The sequence below is a fragment of the Bubalus bubalis genome, chromosome 13 (assembly GCF_019923935.1).
Source record: "Bubalus bubalis isolate 160015118507 breed Murrah chromosome 13, NDDB_SH_1, whole genome shotgun sequence".
NCBI lineage: Eukaryota > Metazoa > Chordata > Mammalia > Artiodactyla > Bovidae > Bubalus > Bubalus bubalis.
The window spans coordinates 18,185,243-18,201,690 of NC_059169.1; the positions used below are offsets into that span (position 1 = coordinate 18,185,243).

The window sequence follows — 16,448 nt, forward strand, 5'->3', positions numbered from 1 at the left end:
TTTTCACTTTCATGCATTGGAGAAGGAAATGGCAACCCACTCCAGTGTTCTTGCCTGGAGAATCCCAGGGGCGGGGGAGCCTGGTGGGCTGCCATCTCTGGGGTCGCACAGAGTCAGACATGACTGAAGCGACTTAGCAGCGGCAGCAGCATGGACCTAACATTCCAGGTTCCTATGCAATATTACTCTTTGCAATATCTGACCTTGCTTCTATCACCAGTCACATCCACAACTGGTTGTTTGTTTTTTGTTTTTTTTTTTTTTTTTTGCTTTTCCGTCCCTTCATTCTATCTGGAATTATTTCTCCACTGATCTCCAGTAGCATATTGGGCACTTACCGACCTGGGGAGTTCATCTTTCAGTGTCCTATTTTCACCTATTCATACTCTTCATGGGGTTCTCAAAGGAAGAATACCGAAGTGCTTTGCCATTACATCTGATAGACAGAGTGGTTGATGAACTATGGATGGAGGTTAGTGACACTGTACAGGAGACAGGGATCAAGACCATCCCCATGGAAAAGAAATGCAAAAAAAAAAAAGCAAAATGGCTGTCTGAGAAGGCCGTACAAATAGCTGTGAAAAGGAGAGAAGCCAAAAGCAAAGGAGAAAAGGAAAGATATACCCATTTGAATGCAGTGTTACAAAGAATAGCAAGGAGAGGTAAGAAAGACTTCCTCAGCGATCAATACAAAGAAATAGAGGAAAACAATAGAATGGGAAACACTAGAGATCTCTTCAAGAAAATTAGAGATACCAAGGGAACATTTCATGCAAAGATGGGCTCAATAAAGGACAGAAATGGTATGGACCTAACAGAAGCAGAAGATATTAAGAAGAGGTGGCAAGAATACACAGAAGAATTGTACAAAAAAAAATCTTCACAACCCAGATAATCATGATAGTGTGATCACTCACACTTACCTAGACCCAGATATCCTGGAATGTGAAGTTAAGTTGGCCTTAGGAAGCATCACTACAAACAAAGCTAGCAGAAGTGGTGGAATTCGAGTTGAGCTATTTCAAATCCTAAAAGGTGATGCTGTGAAAGTGCTGCACTCAATATGCCAGCAAATTTGCAAAACTCAGCGGTGGCCACAGGACTGGAAAGGTCAGTTTTCATTCCAATCCCTAAGAAAGGCAATGCCAAAGAATCCTCAAACTACCACACAATTGCACTCATCTCACATGCTAGTAAAGTAATGCTCAAAATTCTCCAAGCCAGGCTTCAGCAATACATGAACCATGAACTTCCAGATGTTCAAGCTGGTTTTAGAAAAGGCAGAGGAACCAGAGACCAAATTGGCAACATCCTCTGGATCAAAGAAAAAACAAGAGAGTTCCAGAAAAACATATATTTCTGCTTTATTGACTACGCCAAAGCCTTTTCTGTGTGGTTCACTATAAACTGTGGAGAATTCTGAAAGAGATGGGGATACCAGACCACCTGACCTGTCTCTTGAGAAACCTGTATGCAGGTCAGGAAGCAACAGTTAGAACTGGACATGGAACAACAGACTGGTTCTAAATAGGAAAAGGAGTACGTCAAGGATGTATATTGTCACCCTGCTTATTTAACTTATATGCAGTACATCACGAGAAACGCTGGGCTGGAAGAAGCACAAGCTGGAATCAAGATTGCTGGGAGAAATATCAGTATCCTCAGATATGCAGATGACACCACCCTTATGGCAGAAAGTAAAGAGGAACTAAATAGCCTCTTGATGAAAGTGAAAAAGGACAGTGAAAAAGTTGGCTTAAAACTCAACATTCAGATAACTAAGATCATGGCATCTTGTCCCATCACTTCATGGAAAATGAATAGGGAAATAGTGGAAACAGTGTCAAACTTTATTTTTGGGGGGTCCAAAATCATTGCAGATGGTGATTGCAGCCATGAAATTAAAAGACGCTTACTCCTTGGAAGGAAAGTTATCACCAACCTAGATAGCATATTCAAAAGCAGAGACATTACTTTGCCAACAAAGGTTCATCTAGTCAAGGCTGTGGTTTTTCCTGTGGTCATGTATGGATGTGAGAGTTGGACTGTGAAGAAATCTGAGCGCCAAAGAATTGATGCTTTTGAACTGTGGTGTTGGAAAGGACTCTTGAGAGTGACTTGGACTGCAAGGAGATCCAACCATTCCATCCTAAATGAGATCAGTCCATGGGTGTTCATTGGAAGGACTGATGTTGAAGCTTAAACCAATACTTTGGCCACCTCATGCGAAGAGTTGACTCATTGGAAAAGACTCTGATGCTGGGAGGGATTAGGGGCAGGAGGAGAAGGGGACGACAGAGGATGAGATGGCTGGATGGTATCACTGACTCGATGGACGTGAGTCTGAGTGAACTTCGGGAGTTGGTGTTGGACAGGGAGGCCTGGCATCTGCAATTCATGTGGTAGCAGAGAATCGGACATGACTGAGCGACTGAACTGAACTGAACCGAACCTCTATGAGGCAAGAAGGAAGCTCTTTTAGAATCATTTACTAAATCTTTAATGAGAGAGTCATTTTAAGTTTTGACACAGGAAATGGGAGCAGTATAATTTCAGAGAAAACTTTTAGTTGATCAGATTACTGTAGATTTTTAATGATGATTGCCCTGAGTAAAGAGATCACACTTTTTCTTTCTTCTGTATCTTTTCTCAGTTTTTATTTCTGTTATATGATAAGCATGCATACTTTCATTTCTTTAGTTTCCTTATGAATCACTAGTTTTTACAAGTTTAGAGAGATCCTTCTTCCCTGCTTTTGACACATAGGATTAGTTCAGGGGCTTCAATCAGTTTAAAATGAGCCTTTGCTCACTAAGTCTCCAGGTCCTTAAGGCTTTTCTGTTTTAGTTTCTTTATCCTATAGTGGCTGAATTTAGCGCTTGGTTTTCAATATTTTACCGTAAGAAATGACAAGTTGCTTTTGACCATTTCTTAAGCCAGAATTCCTTACATTTAGATAATTAAACATTCATAAGATGAAGATTTACTATTTCATCATTGCTTCCTAGTACAGCTATAGTTTGTTTTATTTGAAAGTTTATGCATATCCCTAATGTTTTCAAGTCCCTTAATTGTTTAATATCTCTGGCTTCAAAGGTTTCTGGGAAAAGGTATGCTTACCTTACATTTTTGTGTCTCAGTAGCAACAGTCTAGGTACCTCACAAAAAATTTTATTATGGTACCATGGCTATTAGTTTTTAGTAAGTGCAATCCCAGGGACGGGGGAGCCTGGTGGGCTGCCGTCCATGGGGTCGCACAGAGTCGGACATGACTGAAGTGACTTAGCAGTAGCATAAAAGATAAGATTCAGTTGAAAATATTTAGAAATTTCATTCCCCCGAAGTGGTAAAAATTAGCTGCAATAGCATAATTATCATTTACCTAGATAGGAATACCTTTGTGTTGCTTTGCTAACTCACTTCAGGCATGTCTGACTCTGTGACCCTATGGCCTGTAGCCTGCCAGGCTCTTCTGTCCATGGGATTCTCCAGGCAAGAATCCTGGAGTGGGCTGCAATTTCCTTCTCCAAGGAAACCTTGCCACACATTAATGTTAACATGGTAGCTATTTTTGTGAAAATGTAGCTGATGAAGGCTCTTATCTCTGTAATTTTGAATACTGCTCTAACAGAATCATAATATGCAATTAGTTAGATTTTACAATAAGAGCCTTACTGCAGAACTCACAACCTTTTCTCCTCTTCCTTTAGCAGTTTAGTATCTTGAGTTATTAGTATTTTTTATTAAAATCATTGATTGAGTTATTAACAATTTGGATTTTTTTTACTCGAGAAGGTATATAGAAACCTTTTCAGATTTTTCATCTGATTTATTCACATAGGCTGTAGTACAACTAAAATCCCTTATTCTACCTTACAGCCATTTGTTGCACAGGCAGATACTGTTATATATATTTTTATTTCAGTTCATTAAAAACTGCAGAAACAATCTGTATCATATACCCAATTGATTTAAAATAAATCTACGTGTTTACTGGGAACTAAAGAAATCTGCTAATGAGTTTCATACAAAGAATGTGGTAGCATTCACATTAGAACAGATCAGATCAGATCAGTCGCTCAGTCGTGTCCGACTCTTTGCGACCCCATGAATCGCAGCATGCCAGGCCTCCCTGTCCATCACAAACTCCCAGAGTTCACTGAGACTCACGTCCATCGAGTCGGTGATGCCATCCAGCCATCTCATCCTCTGTTGTCCCCTTCTCCTCCTGCCCCCAGTCCTTCCCAGCATCAGAGTCTTTTCCAATGAATCAACTCTTCGCATGAGGTGGCCCCAGTATTGGAGTTTCAGCTTTAGCATCATTCCTTCCAAAGAAATCCCAGGGCTGATCTCTTTCAGAATGGACTGGTTGGATCTCCTTATAGTCCAAGGGACTCTCAAGAGTCTTCTCCAACACCACAGTTCAAAAGCATCAATTCTTCGGCACTCAGCCTTCTTCACAATCCAACTCTCACATCCATACATGACCACAGGAAAAACCATAGCCTTGACTAGACGAACCTTTGTTATCAAAGTAATGTTTCTGCTTTTGAATATGCTATCTAGGTTGGTGATAACTTTCCTTCCAAGGAGTAAGCGTCTTTGAATTTCATGGCTGCAGTCACCATCTGTAGTGATTTTGGAGCCCAGAAAAATAAAGTCTGACACTGTTTCCACTGTTTCCCCATCTATTTCCCATGAAGTGGTGGGACCGGATGTCATGATCTTCGTTTTCTGAATGTTGAGCTTTAAGCCAACTCTTTCACTCTCCACTTTCACTTTCATCAAGAGGCTTTTGAGTTCCTCTTCACTTTCTGCCATAAGGGTGGTGTCATCTGCATATCTGAGGTTACTGATATTTCTCCTGGCAATCTTGATTCCAGCTTGTGTTTCTTCCAGTCCAGCGTTTCTCATGATGTACTCTGTATATAAGTTAAATAAACAGCTAAATATACAGCCTTGATGAACTCCTTTTCCTATTTGGAACCAGTCTGTTCTTCCATGTCCAGTTCTAACTGTTGCTTCCTGACCTGCATACAAATTTCTCAAGAGGCAGATCAGGTGGTCTGGTATCCCCATCTCTTTCAGAATTCTCCACAGTTTATAGTGATCCACATGGTCAAAGGCTTTGGCATAGTCAATAAAGCAGAAGTAGATGTTTTTCTGGAACTCTCTTGCTTTTTCGATGATCCAGCAGATGTTGGCAATTTGATCTCTGGTTCCTCTGCCTTTTCTAAAACCAGCTTGAACATCAGGAAGTTCATGGTTCACATATTGCTGAAGCCTGGCTTGGAGAATTTTGAGCATTACTTTACTAGCGTGTGAGATGAGTGCAATTGTGTGGTAGTATGAGCATTCTTTGGCATTGCCTTTCTTTGGGATTGGAATGAAAACTGACCTTTTCCAGTCCTGTGGCCACTGCTGAGTTTTCCAAATTTGCTGGCATATTGAGTGCAGCACTTCCACAGCATCATCTTTCAGGATTTGGAATAGCTCAACTGGAATTCCATCACCTCCACTAGCTTTGTTCGTAGTGATGCTTTCTAAGGCCTACTTGACTTCACATTCCAGGATGCCTGGCTCTAGGTCAGTCTAGGTATGACCTAAATCAAATCCCTTGTGATTATACAGTGGAAGTGAGAAATAGATTTAAGGACCTAGATCTGATGGATAGAGTGCCTGATGAACTATGAAATGAGGTTCATGACATTGTACAGGAGACAGGGATCAAGACCATTCCCATAGAAAAGAAATGCAAAAAAGCAAAATGGCTGTCTGGGGAGGCCTTACAAATAGCTGTGAAAAGAAGAGAAGCGAAAAGCAAAGGAGAAAAGGAAAGATACGAACATCTGAATGCAGAGTTCCAAAGAATAGCAAGATGAGATAAGAAAGCCTTCTTCAGTGATCAATGCAAAGAAATAGAGGAAAACAACAGAATGGGAAAGACTAGGGATCTCTTCAAGGAAATCAGATATCAAAGGAACATTTCATGCAAAGATGAGCTAGATAAAGGACAGAAATGGTATGGACCTAACAGAAGCAGAAGATATTAAGAAGAGATGGCAAGAAAACACAGAAGAACTGTACAAAAAAGATCTTCACGACCCAGATAATCACGATGGTGTGATCACTGACCTAGAGCATTCACATAGAGTGGATTTTATAATGGAATTTTAGTGGTGCTTTCTATAAATGTTTCAAGAGCATTATGCCAAGAAACACCAAACAGGAAGCAAATCTACTATATTAAAGCAGGAGAAACCATCAGGGAAGGTCAAGTACCCTGTGTGAGTTTCCATGTACAGAAGGTACAGGGATGTGGTTTCATGTACCTGGGAACAAACCATTGGTTGTCGATGGGGACGGCAGGTGCTGAGTCAGAAGCAGGTGAACGCGATGTAGGTGGCACCACAGAGTCAGAGGCATGAAAGAAAGGACGAGTCTACAGAGTTGACTCGTGCTCTGTGGCCCCCACTCTGACAGCTGCTGGACTCCTGGGCTCGGCTCTGGAGGGTGGACCCTCTGGTGGAGGCACCTCCATCCAGAGGTCCTCCAGCCCTGGGAGTAGGAACAGCTTCATGCCTTTGATAACCCCTGGGTTGTCTCACACACCACCATTTTGCCCTTTCTGTTTTTTTCTCCCTTTTATCCGTAACTAACTCCTTAAATGTAATTCCCTCTGCCACTGTTGGGTTCTGTTTTACTGACTAATTCATACAGATAGAGGAGGGTGTGCACAGAGGACCAGGGAACCAGGGGGCAGGGGGAGCATTTCAGTTGGTAAAGGGGCCGCAATGGGTGTGTGATGCTAACAACTTCTTGAGACCAGACCCTGTTTTTCTTGTGTTTTTTTTTTTTTTTTTTCTGTTTGCCTGAACCTAACAAATAAACCAAGTGTTGGGAATCACCAGTTCTCCCTGTCAGCTTGCCATACGTTGCAGTCCTTTAATAGGGAATCACTGGTGGTCATTATGCCTAACTGCTGTCTCCTCCTGCCCTGGCTGCCACCAAAGTATCCAGAAGCTCAGGATGCAGGAGCCCCCACCCTACCCCACAGCAAACATCCAGATCATGGCCTCACTCTATGTATAATACAGTGGCCTGATAATCAAGGCAAAAATGAACGTTGATTCCCCAAAGTCTTTAACAACCAGTTGTGTGTTTGTTAGTTAACCCATTCCACACTGCCGCATTTTGTCTGTCCAATTCCGTAAATTCTAACATTACAAATGTATGGACTTTAAATTCAATACGTGCTAATACTTTGAAAACTGTCTTGAAAATGAGAGTGAGAGCAACATGTCAAACATTTTAGGTTGATATTATACTTAATCTCCATTAGATACAAACCTTAGTGCCAATTTCGAAAAAAAATTTAACATACTTTTAGTTAATGAGCAAGTCACATTTAACACCATGGTACAATCTAAAAATTCTCCAATAAATCTATATCACACTTGTCTGTTAGCAGTCAGGATCTTGGAAAGAAAGATATGTTACCTCATCCCAAAAAGCAGTGAAATCTTGCATGTCCACCATCATTTCACCATCTGATGGCAGCTGAGTGTTGAGCTGTGGTATTTCATCAAGTGATAAAAAATTCTACAGAAAAGAGGAAAAAAACAGATGGTTAAACTGCAGGAAGAAAGCACAAACAAAAACAGTCACTTTCCTGGAATTTGCAAACTTTGAACAGTCTAAATACTGTTTTGCTAACTGTACTTATAGTATTAGTTCACATCAGAATATATTAAATAATATATGGAATCATATATACTATTATTACACCTCATGGTATATATCAATATAATCATATAATATAGTGTATTTGTTGCTGTTCAGTCACTAAGTTGTGTATGACTCTTTGCAATCCCATGGACTATATAGCACTCCAGGCTCCCCATCCATCACTGTCTCCAAGAGTTTGCTCAAATTTATGTTGATTGAGTCAGGGACACTATCTAACCATCTCATCCTCTGTTGTCCCCTTCTCCTCCTGCCTTCAATCTTTCTCAGTATCAGGGTGTTTTCCAATGAGTCTGTTCTTGGCATCAGGTGGCCAAAGAAAGTATTGACCCTTCAGCACCAGTCATTCCAGTGAATACTCATGGTTGATTTCCTTTAGGAATAGCGGGTTTGAAGTCTTTGAAGCCCAAGGGACTCTCAAGAGTCTTCTCCATCACTACAATTTCAAAGCATCATTTCTTCCATGCTCAGCCTGCTTTATGGCCCAACTCTCACATCCATACACAATGAGTGGAAAAACCATAGCTTTGACTATATAGACCTTTGTCGATAAAGCAATGTCTCTACTTTTTAATATGCTGTCTAGGTTTGTCATAGCCTTTCTCCCAAGGAGTAAGCATTTTTTAATTTCATGGTTGTAGTCACTGTCTACAGTGATTTTGTAGCCCGAGAAAATTAAGTCTGCCACTGTTTCCACTGTTTCCCTATTTTTTGCCATGAAGCAATGGGATGAGAGGCCATGATCTTAGTTTTCTGAATGTTGAGTCTTAAGCCACCTTTTTCATTCTCCTTTGCCCAGCATTTCACATGATGTACTTTGCATATAAGTTAAATAAGCAGGGTGACAATATACAGCCTTGACATACTCCTTTCTCAATTTGGAACTAGTCCATTGTTCCATGTCCAGTTCTAACAGTTGCTTCTTGACCTGCATACAGGTTTCTCAGGAGGCAGGTAAAGTGGTTTGATATTCCCATCTCTTTGATAGTTTTCCACAGTTTGTTGTGACCCACACAGTCAAAAGCTTTAGTGTAGTCAATGAAGCAAAAGTAGACGTTTTTTTTTCTGGAATTCTCTTGCTTTTTCTATGATCCAATGGATGTTGGCATTTTGATATCTGGTTCCTCTGCCTTTCCTAAATCCAGCTTGTATATCTGGAACTTCTTAGTTCACATAGTGGTGGGAATTACAAATTTAAAAAGAAGAAGGCAGCTAGAGAGAATGGATTAAGCAGTAAATAAAAAGGGGCCAGGGATGAAAAGACAGATACAAAAGGCAGGCTCAGATACCAACAAGTAAAACATCTGTGGAAGAAAGAACTTATTTCGAACACAGAGAATTAAGTGAATCTGAGGCCACTCTTCCTCCGCAGGGAACAAGGACTTCTCAGCAAGTTCCTCCCCTCCCGGCCCAGGGACTGTGCACAGTCACTGCCTGGCCACTGGAGTCAGCACAGGAGATGCACTCTGTTTGCTCCCGCTTTTAGACATTTTAATCACTCTGCAGACATCACTACACTAGAGCCCTGCACTACTGCTACTTATATATACTACTGCCCCTACATGAGAACCAGTCTTAGGATATCTGTAACACACTCTACCTAACAAGAAAAGGGAGTACCTACAACATTCTGGGAAGACTTTCAGCTTTGGCACTGAGAAAGTTAAATATCACCTAACTGGAACATAGTAACACCAAACAAATGGAGGCATTTTACAAAAACTCCACCTACAATTGAAAAAAAATTATTTGTCCCCAAACCTTGATTCTTTGGATGCTGACGACGGCCTCTGACACCTTCTCAACGGCCAGGGGGAAGTAGAGGGTGCTCGAGAACCGCAAAGCCTCGAACAGCGTCACCACCACAAACACTTGGCTGGCTGTGATCCGGTTGTCAAGGAGCTCATTGGTGATGAAGGTGACAAAAATCATGATTTTGCTCACAGTGAAAAATGATGCCAAATACATGCCCCTAAGGTAGGAACTTCTCAGAATCTTGGAAATTTCCTTACTGTAAAAAGAAAGTAGGACAAAGGTTTTATAAGAAGCGCCAGCATACAAGACACGAATTCAGTGCCCTGTGTCAGTGGCCCCTTTCTAGGGAATGGACAAAGATTGAGATAAACCATCCATCACATCATGGAGACATTAGCATAGTGCACACTCAGGGGTCTGCCCAACACCAGGACCACACACTGCATCATCACTTCACTCTTTCAAGTAAAAGGAGGCTTAATGTCACACTTGCAAACATTTCAGGTCAATCATACTGGGTTTGATCATTCATTCAACAAACATTCATAATCACAAGTCTGTGCCAGGCTCCTCACAGAAACACATGTCCTTTCCCCTCCAGGCGCTCATGAACTTGTGGGCGAAGAGAATTAGCAACCACAAAATTGGGAGACAACAGACAGAGACAGTCATCACAGCCCCCAAGGGAGCCCAGAGCTGGGATATGTAACTCGGAACAGTGGAGTCAGGGCAAGTCACACACACGTGGACCCTGAAGATGAGCTGGAGTCAGGCTTGGAGGCCAGAGTAGAAGGAAGATGGGCTCCGCAAAGGTGAAAAGTGAGAGGTGACAAGGTGGGGTCAGAGAAATGCTCACCAGATATTTAAATGAAAGATGGAGAAACAGTTTAAAAACATGAAGCAGAACAAAAGGGACAGTATTTTCATAGCTCCATTTGAAATGAATAGTGATTCATGAGCTTTCATGGTGGTAAAGAATCCACCTCCAATGTAGGAGACATGGGTTTAATCCCTGGGTCTGTAAGATCCTCTGGAGGAGGAAATGGCAACCCACTCCAGTACTCCTGCCTGGGAAGTCCCATGGCCAGAGAAGCCTGGCGAGCTACAGTCCATGGGGTCACAAGGAATCAGATCCGATTGAGCGACTAAGCACAGCAACAATGAACAATAGTGATTCATACAGTCGGCTCAATACAAGTATACCATAATCTTCATACCAAATCTCCATAATCTTCCTGGTTATTAGCCATCACCATAAATTACAATTTTAGTTTGAATGTCATTGTCTCAAATACTATGTTAAAAGCATTGCTTATTGGGATTTGAGGTATTAAGAACTTCTTAGAATTTCATTTCTATATAAGTAAGAAGCATATATATATATATATTTTTCCTTTGAAAAGATGGCAAATGAAAGAACAGGTTAAATGATATCTCCACTATTCTTAACCCTCCTGAAACATGTAGGCGATGCAGTGAATAGTTAGCATTTAAGTTCACCTTAATGTGAAGATGAACTTAAGCACTTCTTTGGCAAGACATCTAAAATATCCAATAGAATAGGAAATAAAGCATGAAAATATGGAGAGACATCTATATATATATAAACTTACCTTCTCAGTCTGGTAATAAGGTCTATAAATGACTTTTCCCAAGCATTCATTTTTATTGTTCTGATGCCAGTTATGACTTCACTCATGGTCCTTATCCTCTCATCTGTGAGAGCAGCGGTCTTACTCCTGAGGGGACAGACGTGAGATGAGCCTCAGTGACCACATCCCAACTTTACTCAGCAGCAGCAGCAGCAGCAGGAGTGTGCATGGGGGCGGGCTAGGAATAAAATTATTCTCTACAGCCCTTTTGCACTTCGAACACAGGCAGGTCCTACTCAAAATACAAATGGAGAAAAAGGCTTCAACTAGGAAATCAACCATTCAGTCCATTTTAAGAAGTAACTTGAGAATGTGCAGGATCGGCTAAGAAAGACCTGAAATGTGTCAGATACAAACCATCTGCTCAAAGAGGTCGCGGTCAGGTAGAGAGGCAGAAAGAAACCCAGGAAGACAGAGTCTGTGCCGTAATAAAATAGGAGAGAAGTTCTGGGGAGCGGAAAAGATGGGACTGTTAATTCCACCAAGAAAGGAGAACAAGAAGAGCTTCAGAGACCTGGTAGCACTTGAACAGGGCCTTGAAGGATAGGAAGTATCTATCTCTCCAGCAAAGAAAGGAAAGGAAATTCCAAATAAAGACACCAAGCACAGAACTACACACACACAACACACACAAGAACTCAGTGACCTTCAAATAGCACAACATCTCCATCACCTGACAACCGCCCACCTCCAACCCTCTGGGACCTGCTTCAGTCTAACTAGAAGGCTCTTCACCACCAGCCACTTTTCCATCACATGTGCTGCTTTGACTGTGGGGCTTCATGAAGACACAGTGAAGATCAGCCTGGTCCTGGGGGTGCTTATAATTTAATGGAAACATGAATAAATACCTGAAAGGCTCCAACACAAGCATAACAAAAATATATGCAGTGAGAAATGGGGCTACAAGATTATTACTATTTAACAATATTTAAATAACTTGGACATGGGTAAATTCTGCTGAAGGACACTCTATTTTTTCAGACACAGTGCCAAGAGGACCCAGTGAATGCCTTCCCTGTTCCTGTTTCAGGATCAGCCTTCAGTTTAAGGCTGGAGCTTCCACTGGCTAAGCCTGCAGGGTCTACAACTCACACAAAGAAGAGACTAGAGAAGGCATTTGCCTTGTTTTTGAACAAAAGCATCAAGCAGACTATAGATGTTACCAATTACGTATTATCAATTTTTAAAAGAAGTGTTTCTCTTACCGGAGTGATGAAAACAACTTCCCAAAGCAGCTTTGCAAAAGCAGAAGAATAATCAGAACCGCCATCCCGGCAAGACATGATATTCCTATTTCCATCCAGAGCAGGGCAGTCACTGCGACAGCCTGCAGTGGCCCCACCCACAGATAGTGCAAGAACGGTGTTACCTTAAAAGAGAAAAACAAAGCCCTCTTCAGTTCAGTTCAGTTCAGTCGCTCAGTCCCGTCCGACTCTTTGTGACACCATGAACCGCACCACACCAGGCCTCCCTGTAAATTACTAACTCTCGGAGTTTACCCAAACTCATGTCCATTAAGTCGGTGAGCCATCCAACCATCTTATCCTCTGTCCTCCCCTTCTCTTCCTGCCTTCAATCTTTCCCAGCATTAGGGTCTTTTCAAATGAGTAAGCTCTTCACATCAGGTTGCCAAAGTATTGGAGTTTCAGCTTCAACATCAGTCCTTCCAATGAACACCCAAGACTGATCTCCTTTAGGATGGACTGGTTGGACCTCCTTGCAGTGCAAGGGACTCTCAAGAGTCTTCTCCAACACCACAGTTCAAAAGCATCAATTCTTTGGCACTCAGCTTTCTTTATAGTCCAATTCTCACATCCATACATGACCACTGGAAAAACCATAGCCTTGACTAGACAGACCTTTGTTGACAAAGTAATGTCTCTGCTTTTTAATCTGCTTTCTAGGTTGGTCATAACTTTTCTTCCAAGGAGTGTCTTTTAATTTTATGGCTCCAATCACCATCTGCAGTGATTTTGGATCCCAGAAAAATAAAATCAGCCACTGTATTTGCCATGAAGTGATGCGACTGGATACCATGATCTTAGTTCTCTGAATGTTGAGCTTTAAGCCAACATTTTCACTCTCCTCTTTCACTTTCATCAAGAGGCTCTTTAGTTCTTCTTCACTTTCTGCCATAAGGGTGGTGTCATCTACATATCTGAGGTTATTAATATTTCTCCTGGCAATCTTGATTCCAGCTTGTGCTTCTTCCAGCCCAGCGTTTCTCACGATGTACTCTGCATATAAGTTAAATAAGTAGGGTGACAATATACAGCCTTGACGTGCTCCTTTTCCTATTTGGAACCAGTCTGTTGTTCCATGTCCAGTTCTAACTGTTGCTTCCTGACCTGCATACAGGTTTCTCAATAAGCATGTCATGTGGTCTGGTATTCACATCTCTTTCAGAATTTTCTACAGTTTCTTGTGATCCACACAGTCAAAGGCTTAGGCATAGTCAATAGAGTAAAAATAGATGTTTTTCTGGAACTCTCTTGCTTTTTCGATGATCCAGCAGATGTTGGCAATTTGATCTCTGGTCCTATGCCTTTTCTAAAACCAGCTTGAACATCTGGAATTTCACAGTTCAGGTATTGCTGAGGCCTGGCTTGGAGAATTTTGAGCATTACTTTACTAGCATGTGACATGAGTGCAGTTGTGCAGTAGTTTGAGCATTCTTTAGCATAGCCTCTCTTTGGGATGGTAAAAGCCATTAAGGACAGAGTATAGAGACAATATTCTCTGAAGGAACAAGCAGAAACCTAAATAGAAATGACCTCACTGGGTTTTAAACCTGCTAAAGCAGAAATCCAAGTGTCCACCTCAGATGACACTGTTTCAGGCAGCACAGGGCTGACTTCAGGGATGTCCCAGGAAAATCAGACCAGCAGCAATGAAGGAAGATGTGGATTATGACCACAACACAGATGAGCTCAGGGCTTCTCCATCCCAGAGCTCAAATGCTCTCCATCCCAGAGTTTAGCCCCCATCTCCCCTGGGCTCCCCAGCATCCCAGGAAAGCCTGTATTATGGTACCTACTGCTCTCTGCAGTAATTACTTGTGTATTTACCTCCCTGATAGACTGTGGCTTCTATAGGGCAGAAACTAAGCTTTATTCATCCCTGAAAGTGAGTAGAGGCCTTACTTCATGTTTTATGAATGAATACTGGAAAAAGAAGTGTCTACTATAACACAGATCTGACCAACAGCTATGATGTTCCGGGTCATGTGATCTATGCTTAAGGTCATTGGAAAAAGAGTGTGTGGGGACAGCAGAGAGGAGGTTGTGTCTGGGGACCACCCACTTGAAGGCTCCCTATGCAGCAGGCACTGAACAGGGTGCAGGGGAAAGAACAATCCCTGACCACCAGGCCTTCATCACCTAGAGGAGGAGGAAGACAGTTCAGCAACACCTACACCACGTGCCAAGAAGGGCCCCTCCAGGAGGACCCCTTAGGACACTAACCAAGCTGGGCAAGAACAGTGCTGCCATTTATTATCAGAAAAACAAAACTCTCACTTATGAAACAATATATATAATTACATCGAATTTGTACACAGAGAAGTGAAAGTTGGATAAATAGAACCTTTGTCTTACATCCTCAACAGAACCCTGGCTGACACCAAACCCTGGCACCTGGCATCCCAATAAGCTGAACCCAGTGAGAAAAACAGGAAACGGAAAAGGATCCCTCAGGGGCAGCTTACCTGGTCAAACCTGTTCACATCGTTGGACAGCAGGTTGACTATCTGGCCTGTGGTGGTCTTCCCCATGGCTGAGCTACTCAGGCGAAGGGCCTGAAATGAGAGAGGGAGACAGAGATCCGGATTCCTAAGGTGACACCAAGTCATCTTAGAACATAACACAATGGAGCATGTGTTCCAGGGGTCTTGAGTGGTGTCAGCAGGAGCAGGATGACCCCTGACAGCAGGGCTCTAGGGACCCTTCTTCAGCCTCTAACTCCTCAGTGTGGCAGCAGCCCCAACCACAAGGACAGCAAAGGGAGGAGCAGAAGGTAAAAGAAAAATCCACCCCCTGTTTCAGTGAACTTGCACCTGTCTGAAGGTTAAAGGGTATAGGTTTAGACTTAGGAGCCAACTAAGTAATTTTTAGCCAAATTGGATGAGACTGGAGAGGTTGCCTTAGGAAAGAAATTCAGAGACTAGGATTCAATCATTCATTCTGTGGGTAACAATATTTAAACACTTTGGGCTTAGTTTCCTCATTCTGAAATGAGCAAGTATGACGTTCAAAACAGTTCCTGTGAGGAAACTGTGGTCTTGATGCCAGTCTGCTGATTTTACAAAATACACAACCTGTGTTGCTCAATCCCTTTATTTAGTAAGAAAAATGCCCTAGAGATCTGAGGAAGCTGAAAAGATACCAGGAGCTGCTTCAACAGACCACCAACTAGAGCCACTGATCCAAACAAAATGTCATACTTCATAAGAAACTTTTTCTTTACTCCTCAAGTGAAGAAGAAAACAATGATCAAGTGAGAAGGTAACATGATATAACCACAATGGAAGAGAATACGGAAGTTCCTCAAAAATTAAACATGACATTAGCATACAATACAGCAATTACACCACTAAGGATACACTCAAGAAAACTAAAAACACAGCCTTGAACAGACAATTTGTACACTCATATTCACAGCAGCAATGTTCACAATAGCTAAAAGGTGGAAACAACTGTCCATTGACAGATGAGCAAACACACAGCATGTTGCATAGGCCTACAGTGGAAGACTATTGAGCCTTAAAAAGGAATTAAATTCTGACACCTTCCACAACATGGATGAACCTTGAAGACATCGTGCTACAGAACATAAGCCTCACATAAAACGACAAATGCTGTATGATTCCACTTACACGAAGTACTAAAGTACTCAAATTCACAGAGATAAGAAGTAGAATGGTGCCGGGTGCGGGGAGAGGGGTTGGGGAGTTAGTGTTTAATGGATGCAGAGGTTCAGTTTGGGAAAAAGAAAAAGTTCCAGAGATGATAATGGTGATGGCTGCACAACAATGTGGGTGTGCCTAATGCCACTAGATGCTGTACTTAAAGGGAGTGAAAACGGTCAACTTTACACTGGGAGTATTTTACCACCACCGCAACAAAAACAATGATCGAAAGCCAAAGGTAATTTTACCAAAGCTGTGGAAATGGCAAGTCATTTTTATATACGATACCTCCTTCACAATCATTCAAAATTCAGCTGCAAAGAGCACAAAATGCTGAATGGGCCATTTTAGGAGTGGAATATGTGCAGCCTTAGAGACCGCCTGGA

General features: G+C 42.0%; 2 protein-coding genes across 2 annotated transcripts in view; both read right to left on the reverse strand.

Annotated features, from left to right (window-relative positions):
* LOC123464831 (ATP-binding cassette sub-family C member 4-like) overlaps positions 1 to 16,448 on the reverse strand; it is an 891,549-nt gene that overhangs the window by 607,531 nt on the left and 267,570 nt on the right. The gene's annotated exons all lie outside the window — the stretch shown is intronic.
* Positions 1 to 16,448, reverse strand: part of LOC102412565 (ATP-binding cassette sub-family C member 4-like) — a 169,597-nt gene that overhangs the window by 124,243 nt on the left and 28,906 nt on the right. Inside the window, 5 exon segments of the mRNA XM_045162457.1 lie at positions 7,501 to 7,602; positions 9,508 to 9,757; positions 11,115 to 11,240; positions 12,362 to 12,525; positions 14,863 to 14,952. Of these exon segments, the coding sequence (XP_045018392.1) occupies positions 7,501 to 7,602; positions 9,508 to 9,757; positions 11,115 to 11,240; positions 12,362 to 12,525; positions 14,863 to 14,952 (732 nt within the window).